This window comes from Oncorhynchus tshawytscha, unplaced genomic scaffold, assembly GCF_018296145.1.
Source record: "Oncorhynchus tshawytscha isolate Ot180627B unplaced genomic scaffold, Otsh_v2.0 Un_contig_543_pilon_pilon, whole genome shotgun sequence".
Classification (NCBI taxonomy): Eukaryota; Metazoa; Chordata; class Actinopteri; order Salmoniformes; family Salmonidae; genus Oncorhynchus; species Oncorhynchus tshawytscha.
Genome location: NW_024608408.1, coordinates 50001 through 61425, shown reverse-complemented (window position 1 = coordinate 61425; position 11425 = coordinate 50001). Strand labels below are relative to the sequence as shown.

General features: G+C 50.8%; 1 protein-coding gene across 1 annotated transcript in view; it reads left to right on the top strand.

Moving 5' to 3' along the window:
- Positions 1-8: 8 nt before the first annotated feature.
- LOC112240192 (calcium/calmodulin-dependent protein kinase type II delta 2 chain-like) overlaps positions 9-11425 on the top strand; it is a gene marked incomplete at its 5' end in the record, with an annotated part of 13714 nt that continues 2297 nt past the window's right edge. The window contains 5 exons of the mRNA XM_042313122.1: positions 9-54; positions 487-585; positions 2872-2947; positions 4999-5093; positions 6364-6426. Of these exons, the coding sequence (XP_042169056.1) occupies positions 9-54; positions 487-585; positions 2872-2947; positions 4999-5093; positions 6364-6426 (379 nt within the window). The remainder of the gene's footprint in view (positions 55-486; positions 586-2871; positions 2948-4998; positions 5094-6363; positions 6427-11425) is intronic.

The window sequence follows — 11425 nt, the reverse complement described above, 5'->3', positions numbered from 1 at the left end:
CCCAGGAGTCTATAGAGAGCACCAACACCACCATTGAGGACGAGGATGTCAAAGGTAGAGACACTTGTCTGTCCCCTTCTCTCTCTCTCTCTTCATCTTTCTGTCTCTCTCTATCTTTGTCTCTGTCCCCTTCTGTCTCTATCTTTGTCTGGCTGTCGCCCTCTCTCTCCTTCCATCTGTCTTTCAAACCTCTCCTTTCACTCTGACCTTCAGCTACCTCCTCCTCCTCCTCTTCCTCCTCCTCTTCCTCCTCCTCCTCCTCCTCCTCTTCCTCCTCTTCCTCTTCTTCCTCCTCCTCTTCCTCCTCTTCCTCCTCCTCCTCTTCCTCCTGATGATTGAGACTCCATATACATGATGTATTGATGTATTTATTGAACACACTTACCTGTTATCTTTTCTTTCTGTGAATGGAACTATTTTATACATTAACCCCCCCACCACCCCCACCACCCCACCCCCTACACACACACCTGCCCTCTCTGCCAGTCCTCTGTTTTGGGAACTTGGTGGGTAGTGTGTGGAGCTCTAAGGGTCGTTCCACTCAGTCCTCTGAGCCCAGGCAGACTCCCTCCTCTTCAGGACAGAGTAAGTCCCCTGGCTATGCCCCCCCCTCGTACCCCAGCCAGTGTCCCACTGGGTCTCTCCTCAACTACTCTGGAGAAACCAGTCCCCCTGTCCACTGTCTCCTGTGTCTCCCCTCAACCACTCTGGAGAAACCAGTCCCCCTGTCCACTGTCTCCTGTGTCTCCCCTCAACCATGCCAGAGAAACCTGTCCCCCTGTCCACTGTCTCCTGGGTCTCTCCTCAACCACTCCGGAGAAACCTGTCCTCCTGTCCACTGTCTCCTGTGTCTCCCCTCAACCACTCCGGAGAAACCTGTCCCCCTGTCCACTGTCTCCTGTGTCTTTCCTCAACCACTTTGGAGAAACCTGTTTCCTGGGTCTCTCCTCAACCACTATGGAGAAACTTGTTTCCTGGGTCTCTCCTCAACCACTCTGGAGAAACCTGTCCACTGTCTCCTGGGTCTCTCCTCAACCACTATGGAGAAACTTGTTTCCTGGGTCTCTCCTCAACCACTCTGGAGAAACCTGTCCACTGTCTCCTGGGTCTCCCCACAACCACTCTGGAGAAACCTGTCCACTGTCTCCTGGGTCTCTCCTCAACCACTCTGGAGAAACCTGTCCCCTGCCTCTCCTGAACCACTCTGGAGAAACCTGTCCACTGCCCACTGCCTCTCTTGAACCACTCTGGAGAAACCTGTCCACTGTCAACTGTTTCCTGGGTCTCTCCTCAACCTCTCTGGAGAAACCTGTCCACTGTCTCCTGGGTCTTTCCTCAATCACCCTGGAGAAACCTGTGTCCTGTCCACTGGGTCTCCCCTCAAACACTCTGAAGAAACATGTCCCCTGGCCACTGCCTCTCTTCAACCACTCTGGAGAAACCTGTCCTCTGTCTCCTGGGTCTCCCCTCAACCACTCTGGAGAAACCTGTCCACTGTCTCCTGGGTCTCTCCTCAACCACTCAGGTGAAACTTGTCCACTGTCTCTCCTCAACCACTCTGGAGAAACCTGTGTGCTGTCCACTGTCTCCAGGGTGTCTCCTCAACCACTATGGAGAAACCTGTCTCCTGTCCTCTGTCTCCTGGGTCTCCCCTCAACCACTCTGGCGAACCTGTCCCCTGTCTCCTGGGTCTCTCCTCAACCACTCTGGAGAAACCTGTCCACTGTCTCTTGAGTCTCCCCTCAACAATTCTGGAGAAACCTGTCCCCTGTCCACTCTGTACTGGGTGTCCCTTCTACTCCCTCCTCATCAGGCCAGAGTAAGTCCCCTTTTGTTGGGGTAGAGATCAAGACTATATCCCCGCCTCTACCTCCCGTCCCCTCTCTTTAGACATTCTGGAGAAACCTGTTCCTGTTCCTAGTCTCTGTCCCCCTCTACTTCCTCATCAGTCCAGAGTATGGGGTGGAAACTCTGGCCATGTCTCCTGTACTCCCTGGGCCTCCACTCAACCACTCTGGAGAAACCTGTCTCCTGTCCCTCTGTCATTTCCCCCTGTCTCTGTCCTCCTTTCTGTGTACCCCTGTCTCCTGTCCCTCTGTCTCCTGTCCCCATGTCTCATTTCCCCCTGTCTCTGTCCCCCTTTCTGTGTCCCCCTGTCTCTGTCCCCCTGTCCCTGTCCCCATCTCTGTCCTCCTTTCTGTGTCCCCCTGTCTACTGTCCCTCTTTATCCTGTCCCCATGTCTCATTTCCCCCTTTCTGTGTCCCCATCTCTGTTCCCCTGTCTCTGTGTCCCTGTCCCCATCTCTGTCCTCCTTTCTGTGTCCCCCTGTCTACTGTCCCTCTTTATCCTGTCCCCATGTCTCATTTCCCCCTTTCTGTGTCCCCATCTCTGTTCCCCTGTCTCTGTGTCCCTGTCCCCATCTCTGTCCTCCTTTCTGTGTCCCCCTGTCTCCTGTCCCCATGTCTCATTTCCCCCTGTCTCTGTCCCCCTGTCTCTGTCCCACTGTCCATAAACACACACAGTATTTCTGACTGAGCGACTGAGTCAAAGGCCGCATTTCCAGGCTGACTACATTGCAGACGCCTGCAGATCTCACAACACCTGGATGGATATTTAACATATCAGCTAACCACACCACATGATGTAGTAATCTGATCTATTAACTAACCACATCACATGATATAGTAATCTGATCTATTAACTAACCACATCACATGATGTAGTAATCTGATCTATTTAACAGCCGTGATTTAATGTATGTCAGATTGTGTTGTTGGACTAATGTTGACCTGAGGTTGTGGTGACGTTGTGGTGAGAATGTGGTCATGTTGTGGTCATGTTGTGGTCATGTTGTGTTTGTGTGTTTCCAGCTCGGAAGCAGGAAATCATCAAAGTCACAGAGCAGCTGATCGAATCCATCAACAACGGAGACTTCGAGGCCTACGCGTGAGTCCTGCTCTGTGTGTGTGTGTTTAGGGCTAGCACTACGCGTGAGTCCTGCTCTGTCTGTGTGTGTTTAGGGCTAGCACTACGCGTGAGTCCTGCTCTGTGTGTGTGTGTTTAGGGCTAGCACTACGCGTGAGTCCTGCTCTGTGTGTGTGTGTTTAGGGCTAGCACTACGCGTGAGTCCTGCTCTGTCTATGTGTTTAGGGCTAGCACTACGCGTGAGTCCTGCTCTGTCTCTATGTGTTTAGGGCTAGCACTACGCGTGAGTCCTGCTCTGTCTCTGTGTGTTTAGGGCTAGCACTACGCGTGAGTCCTGCTCTGTCTCTGTGTGTTTAGGGCTAGCACTACGCGTGAGTCCTGCTCTGTCTATGTGTGTTTAGGGCTAGCACTACGCGTGAGTCCTGCTCTGTCTATGTGTTTAGGGCTAGCACTACGCGTGAGTCCTGCTCTGTCTATGTGTGTTTAGGGCTAGCACTACGCGTGAGTCCTGCTCTGTCTGTGTGTGTTTAGGGCTAGCACTACGCGTGAGTCCTGCTCTGTCTCTATGTGTTTAGGGCTAGCACTACGCGTGAGTCCTGCTCTGTCTATGTGTGTTTAGGGCTAGCACTACGCGTGAGTCCTGCTCTGTCTATGTGTGTTTAGGGCTAGCACTACGCGTGAGTCCTGCTCTGTCTATGTGTTTAGGGCTACCACTACGCGTGAGTCCTGCTCTGTCTATGTGTTTAGGGCTAGCACTAGGCGTGAGTCCTGCTCTGTCTATGTGTTTAGGGCTAGCACTACGCGTGAGTCCTGCTCTGTCTATGTGTTTAGGGCTAGCACTACGCGTGAGTCCTGCTCTGTCTGAGTGTGTTTAGGGCTAGCACTACGCGTGAGTCCTGCTCTGTCTATGTGTTTAGGGCTAGCACTAGGCGTGAGTCCTGCTCTGTCTATGTGTGTTTAGGGCTAGCACTACGCGTGAGTCCTGCTCTGTCTATGTGTTTAGGGCTAGCACTACGCGTGAGTCCTGCTCTGTCTATGTGTTTAGGGCTAGCACTACGCGTGAGTCCTGCTCTGTCTATGTGTTTAGGGCTAGCACTACGCGTGAGTCCTGCTCTGTCTCTGTCTATGTGTGTTTAGGGCTAGCACTACGCGTGAGTCCTGCTCTGTCTATGTGTTTAGGGCTAGCACTACGTGTGAGTCCTGCTCTGTCTATGTGTTTAGGGCTAGCACTACGCGTTAGTCCTGCTCTGTCTATGTGTTTAGGGCTAGCACTACGCGTGAGTCCTGCTCTGTCTATGTGTGTTTAGGGCTAGCACTACGCGTGAGTCCTGCTCTGTCTATGTGTTTAGGGCTAGCACTAGGCGTGAGTCCTGCTCTGTCTATGTGTTTAGGGCTAGCACTACGCGTGAGTCCTGCTCTGTCTATGTGTGTTTAGGGCTAGCACTACGCGTGAGTCCTGCTCTGTCTATGTGTTTAGGGCTAGCACTACGCGTGAGTCCTGCTCTGTCTATGTGTGTTTAGGGCTAGCACTACGCGTGAGTCCTGCTCTGTCTGTGTGTGTTTAGGGCTAGCACTAGGTTGTGTGTGTGTGTGTGTGTGTGTGTGTGTGTGTGTGTGTGTGTGTGTGTGTGTGTGTGTGTGTGTGTGTGTGTGTGTGTGTGTGTGTGTGTGTGTGTGTGTGTGTGTGTGTGTGTGTGTTACTCTGGTTCTTTGGGATTGTTGTTCTACCACATTGCAGCTGACTGATCTCCTACAAATCACTATTATTGTGTTACTCTGGTCAATAGTAGTTCACTATGTAGGGAATAGGGCCCTGGTCACTAGTAGTTCACTATATAGGGAATAGGGCTCTTGTCACTAGTAGTTCACTACATAGGGAATAGGGCTCTGGTCACTAGTAGTTCACTATATAGGGAATAGGGCTCTGGTCACTAGTAGTTCACTATATAGGGAATAGTACCGTGGTCTAAAGTAGTTCACTCTATGTAGGGAATAGGGCTCTGATCTAAAGTAGTTCACTCTATAGGGAATAGGGTGCCACATGGGACTCAGTCGGTGTTTGTTTCCAACAGGAAGATCTGTGATCCTGGTCTGACGTCGTTTGAACCAGAAGCTCTGGGGAACCTGGTAGAGGGACATGACTTCCATCGCTTCTACTTCGACAACGGTAACACATCCATCAGTCATTCAGAAGATACAGTTATTGATTAGTAGAGGTATTGATTAGTAGAGGTATTGATTAGTAGAGGTATTGATCAACTATTTATTAGTGTAGGTATTGATCAGCTATTGATTAGTAGTTATTGATCAGCTATTGATTAGTAGAGGTATTGATTAGTAGAGGTATGATCAGCTATTGATTAGTAGGGGTATTGATCAGCAACTTTTGATTAGTAGGGGTATTGATCCGCTATTGATTAGCAGAGGTATTGATCAGCTATTGAGTAGTATGGGTATTGATCAGCTATTGATTCATAGGGGTATTGATCAGCTATTGATTAGCAGAGGTATTGATCAGCTATTGATTAGTAGAGGTATGATCAGCTTTTGATTAGTATAGATATTGATCAGCTATTAATTAGAGGTATTGATCAGCTATTGAGTAGTATGTATTGATTAGTAGAGGTATTGATTAGTAGAGTTATTGATTAGCAATTCATTAGTAGAGGTGTTGATCAGCTATGGATTAGTAGAGGTATTGATTAGCTATTCATTCATAGAGGTATTGGTTAGTAGAGGTATTGATTAGCTATTGATTAATAGAGGTATTGTTTAGTAGAAGTAATGATTAGCTATTCATTAGTAGAGGTATTGATTAGCTATTGATTAGTAGAGGTATTGATTAGAATATGTATTGATTAGTAGAGGTATTGATTAGCTATTGATTAGTATAGGAATGAATTATTAGAGGTATTGATTAGCTATTCATTAGTAGAGGTATTGATTAGCTATGGATTAGTATATGTATTGATTAGTAGAGATATTGATTTGCTATTGATTACTATAGGTATTGATTAGCTATTTATTCATAGAGGTATTCATTAGTAGAGGTAATGATTAGAATTGGTATTGATTAGCAGATTTATTGATTAGTATATGTATTGATTAGTAGAGGTATTGATTAGCTATTGATTCGTATAGGTATTGATCAGCTATGGATTAGTAGATGTATTGATTGGTAGAATTTATGAATCAGATATTGATTTGTAGTTATTGATTAGCTATTGATGAATAGTTATATCCGTTTGTGTCTGTTTCTGAGAACTACAACTCCCACTAGCTAAGGCCTGTCTGTCTCTCTCTCCATCTCCCTCGTCCTCCCCCTTCTCTTTCCAGCCCTGTCTGTGTCTGTTACTGAGAACTACAACTCCCACTAGCTAACTAAGGCCTGTCTGTATCTCTCTCCATCTCCCTCGCCCCCTCCCTTCTCTTTCCAGCCCTGTCTAAAGGTAGCAAGCCGGTGCACACCATCCTCCTCAACCCTCACGTCCATCTGATAGGTAGGAAATCAGCCATTTCTAATTATTATAACAATAATATTATGATATATGTGCCATTTAGCAGACGCTTTTATCAATAGCAACTTACATGAATGTGTAATTATATTTTCCATATGGGTGGCCCTGGGAATTGAACCCACTATCCCGGTATTGCAAGCACCATGATTTACCAACTGAACATTATGTTGATTTTTCTGGGCTATGTTTTATGTAATCTTGTTTCTGGTTGGTATTCAAATATTGTAACGGTTTTCTAGTGGTGATGAAAGAGAGTCGGACCAAACTGCAGCGTGTCGATTGCGATCCATGTTTAATATAACAAAGAAACACGAACTTACAAAAAAACAATAAACGAAACCGAAACAGCCTATCTGGTGCAAACTAACAACGAGTACACATAGGACACTAAGGACAATCACCCACGACAAACTCAAAGAATATGGCTGCCTAAATATGGTTCCCAATCAGAGACAACGATAAGCATCTGCCTCTGATTGAGAACCACTCCAGACAGCCATAGACTTTGCTAGACAACCCACTAAGCTACAATCCCAATACCACCACCAAAACCCCAAGACAAACACACCACAATTACAAAAACCCCATGCCACACCCTGGCCTGACCAAATACATAAAGATGAACACAAAATACTTTGACCAGGGCGTGACAGAACCCCCCCCCTAAGGTGCGGACTCCCGAACGCACCTCAAAACAATAGGGAGGGTCCGGGTGGGCGTCTGTCCATGGTGGCGGCTCGGGCGCGGGACGTGGACCCCACTCATTTAATGTCTTAGTCCCCTCTCCCTTCGTCCCTGGATAGTCCACCCTCGCCGCCGACCATGGCCTAGTAGTCCTCACCCAGAACCCCACTGGACTGAGGAGCAGATCGGGACTGAAGGACAGCTCGGGACTGAGGCAGCTCGGGACTGAGGGGAAGCTCGGGAGTGAGAGAAAGCTCAGGAGTGAGAGGAAGCTCAGGAGTGAGAGGAAGCTCAGGAGTGAGAGGAAGCTCAGGAGTGAGAGGAAGCTCAGGAGTGAGAGGAAGCTCAGGAGTGAGAGGAAGCTCAGGAGTGAGAGGAAGCTCAGGCAGGTTGATGGATCTACCAGATCCTGGCTGGCTGGTGGTTCCGGCAGATCCTGGCTGACTGGCACTTCTGGCGGATCCTGGCTGACTGGTGGATCCTGGCTGACTGGCGGATCCTGGCTGACTGGCGGATCCTGGCAGACTGGCGGATCCTGGCTGAATGGCGGATCTAACTGATCCTGGCAGACTGGCGGATCCTGGCTGACTGGCGGATCCTGGCCGACTGGCAGTTCTGGCAGATCCCGGCTGACTGGCGGATCTGGAAGAGTCTGGTTGACTGGCAGATCTGGAAGAGTCTGGTTGACTGGCAGATCTGGAAGAGTCTGGTTGACTGGCAGATCTGGAAGAGTCTGGTTGACTGGCAGATCTGGAAGAGTCTGGTTGACTGGCAGATCTGGAAGAGTCTGGTTGACTGGCAGATCTGGAAGAGTCTGGTTGACTGGCAGATCTGGAAGAGTCTGGTTGACTGGCAGATCTGGAAGGGTCTGGTTGACTGGCAGATCTGGAAGAGTCTGGTTGACTGGCAGATCTGGAAGAGTCTGGCTGACTGGCAGATCTGGAAGAGACTGGCTGACTGGCAGATCTGGAAGAGTCTGGCTGACTGGCAGATCTGGAAGAGTCTGGTTGACTGGCAGATCTGGAAGAGTCTGGTTGACTGGCAGATCTGGAAGAGTCTGGTTGACTGGCAGATCTGGACGGGTCTGGTTGACTGGCAGATCTGGAAGAGTCTGGCTGACTGGCAGATCTGGAAGAGTCTGGCTGACTGGCAGATCTGGCGGCGCTGGGCAGCCTGGCGGCGCTGGGCAGCCTGGCGGCGCTGGGCAGACTGGCGACGCTAGGCAGACTGGCAGTGCTGGGCAGACTGGCGATGCTGGGCAGACTGGCGATGCTGGGCAGACTGGTAGCGCTGGGCAGACTGGCGACGCTGGGCAGACTGGCGATGCTGGGCAGACTGGCGGTGCTGGGCAGACTGGCGATGCTGGGCAGACTGGCGATGCTGGGCAGACTGGCGATGCTGGGCAGACTGGCGATGCTGGGCAGACTGATGGCGCTGGGCAGACTGGCGATGCTGGGCAGACGGGGGCACTGGCGGCGCTGGGCAGACTGGCGGCACTAGCTGCTCCATATAGGCTGACAGCTCTGGCGGCTTCTTACAGACTGACCGCTCTGGCGGCTCCGTGCTGACTGGCAGCTCCTTGCAGACTGGCAGCTCCTTGCAGACTGGCAGCTCCTTACAGACTGACAGCTCCGTGCAGACTGACAGCTCCGTGCAGACTGACAGCTCCGTGCAGACTGGCTGCTCCATGCAGACTGGCTGCTCCATGCAGACTGACAGCTCTGGCTGCTTCCTGCAGACTGACAGCTCTGGCTGCTCCATGTAGACTGGCTGCTTCATGCAGACTGGCAGCTCGGGCTGCTTCATGTAGACTGACAGCTCTGGCTGCTCCATGCGGACTGACAGCTCTGGCTGCTCCATGTAGACTGACTGCTTCATGCAGACTGGCAGCTCGGGCTGCTTCATGTAGACTGACAGCTCTGGCTCCTCCATGCAGACTGACAGCTCTGACTGCTCCATGCAGACTGACAGCTCTGGCTGCTTCATGCAGACTGGCAGCTCTGGCTGCTCTATGTAGACTGGCTGCTTCATGCAGACTGGCAGCTCGGGCTGCTTCATGTAGACTGACAGCTCTGGCTGCTCCATGCGGACTGACAGCTCTGGCTGCTCCATGCAGACTGACAGCTCTGGCTGCTCCATGCGGACTGACAGCTCTGGCTGCTCCATGCGGACTGACAGCTCTGGCTGCTCCATGTAGACTGGCTGCTTCATGCAGACTGGCAGCTCGGGCTGCTTCATGTAGACTGACAGCTCTGGCTGCTCCATGTAGACTGGCTGCTTCATGCAGACTGGCAGCTCGGGCTGCTTCATGTAGACTGACAGCTCTGGCTGCTCCATGCAGACTGACAGCTCTGACTGCTCCATGCAGACTGACAGCTCTGACTGCTCCATGCAGACTGACAGCTCTGACTGCTCCATGCAGACTGACAGCTCTGGCTGCGCTGAACAGGCGGGAGACTCCTGCAGCGCTGTGTCGGAGGAAGGCTCTGGCTGCGCTAAACAGGCGGAAGACTCCGGCAGCGCTGTAGAGGAGGAAGGCTCTGGCTGCGCTGAACAGGCGGGAGGCTCCGGCAGCGCTGTAGAGGAGAAAGGCTCTGGCTGCGCTGAACAGGCGGGAGGCTCCGGCAGCGCTGTAGAGGAGGAAGGCTCTGGCTGCGTTAAACAGGCGGGAGACTCCAGCAGCGCAGGAGAGGAGAAAAGCGCTGGCTGCGCTGAACAGGCGAGGCACACTGTAGGCCTGATGCGTGGTGCTGGCACTGGTATGCCGTGCATGCTATGCCAAGCCCACACCTTTCTCTCTACTCTGTCCAATACATCCTCCACACTCTCAGACTCAGCACTCTGCTTCGCCGACAGCTCCAAATCCATCCATGGCTCTGCCCAGGGTCCTTGTCCGTCAAGGATCTCCTCCCAAGTCCATTTATCCAAAGAGTGCAGCCTCTCCCAATGCTGCTGCTGCCTCTGTTGCTTCTCCTGCTGCTGCCTCTGCTCCTGCTGCTGCCTTTGCTGCTGCTGCTGTTGCTCCTGCTGCACCTGTCGCTTCTCCTGCTGCTGCTGTTGCTGCTGCCTCTGTTTACCACGCCGCTTGGTCCTTGGTTGGTGGGTGATTCTGTAACGGTTTTCTAGTGGTGATGAAAGAGAGTCGGACCAAACTGCAGCGTGTCGATTGCGATCCATGTTTAATATAACAAAGAAACACGAACTTACAAAAAAACAATAAACGAAACCGAAACAGCCTATCTGGTGCAAACTAACAACGAGTACACATAGGACACTAAGGACAATCACCCACGACAAACTCAAAGAATATGGCTGCCTAAATATGGTTCCCAATCAGAGACAACGATAAGCATCTGCCTCTGATTGAGAACCACTCCAGACAGCCATAGACTTTGCTAGACAACCCACTAAGCTACAATCCCAATACCACCACCAAAACCCCAAGACAAACACACCACAATTACAAAAACCCCATGCCACACCCTGGCCTGACCAAATACATAAAGATGAACACAAAATACTTTGACCAGGGCGTGACAAATATACACTGTATGTATATATCAATTCCAGTCAGAAACTAGACCAGATTCAAATGTCCCATTCCAAATTGTCCTGAAGCATTGAAGTGAACATTGGAATGGGAATTCTGGTGTACTTCCTGGATTGAATCAAGATGGACGCCAATCCCCTGGTACTTATGGTGCGGCAGGGTAGCCTAGTGGTTAGAGTGTTGGACTAGTAACCGGAAGGTACAATCTGTCGTTCTGCCCCTGAACAAGGCAGTTAACCCACTGTTCCTAGACCAGTTAACCCACTGTTCCTAGACCAGTTAACCCACTGTTCCTAGACCAGTTAACCCCACTGTTCCTAGACCAGTTAACCCACTGTTCCTAGACCAGTTAACCCCACTGTTCCTAGGCCAGTTAACCCCACTGTTCCTAGACCAGTTAACCCCACTGTTCCTAGGCCAGTTAACCCCACTGCTCCTAGACCAGTTAACCCCACTGTTCCTAGACCAGTTAAACCCACTGTTCCTAGACCAGTTAACCCACTGTTCCTAGACCAGTTAACCCCACTGTTCCTAGACCAGTTAACCCCACTGTTCCTAGACCAGTTAACCCCACTGTTCCTAGGCCAGTTAACCCCACTGTTCCTAGACCAGTTAACCCCACTGTTCCTAGACCAGTTACCCCACTGTTCCTAGACCAGTTAACCCCACTGTTCCTAGACCAGTTAACCCACTGTTCCTAGACCAGTTAACCCACTGTTCCTAGACCAGTTAACCCCACTGTTCCTA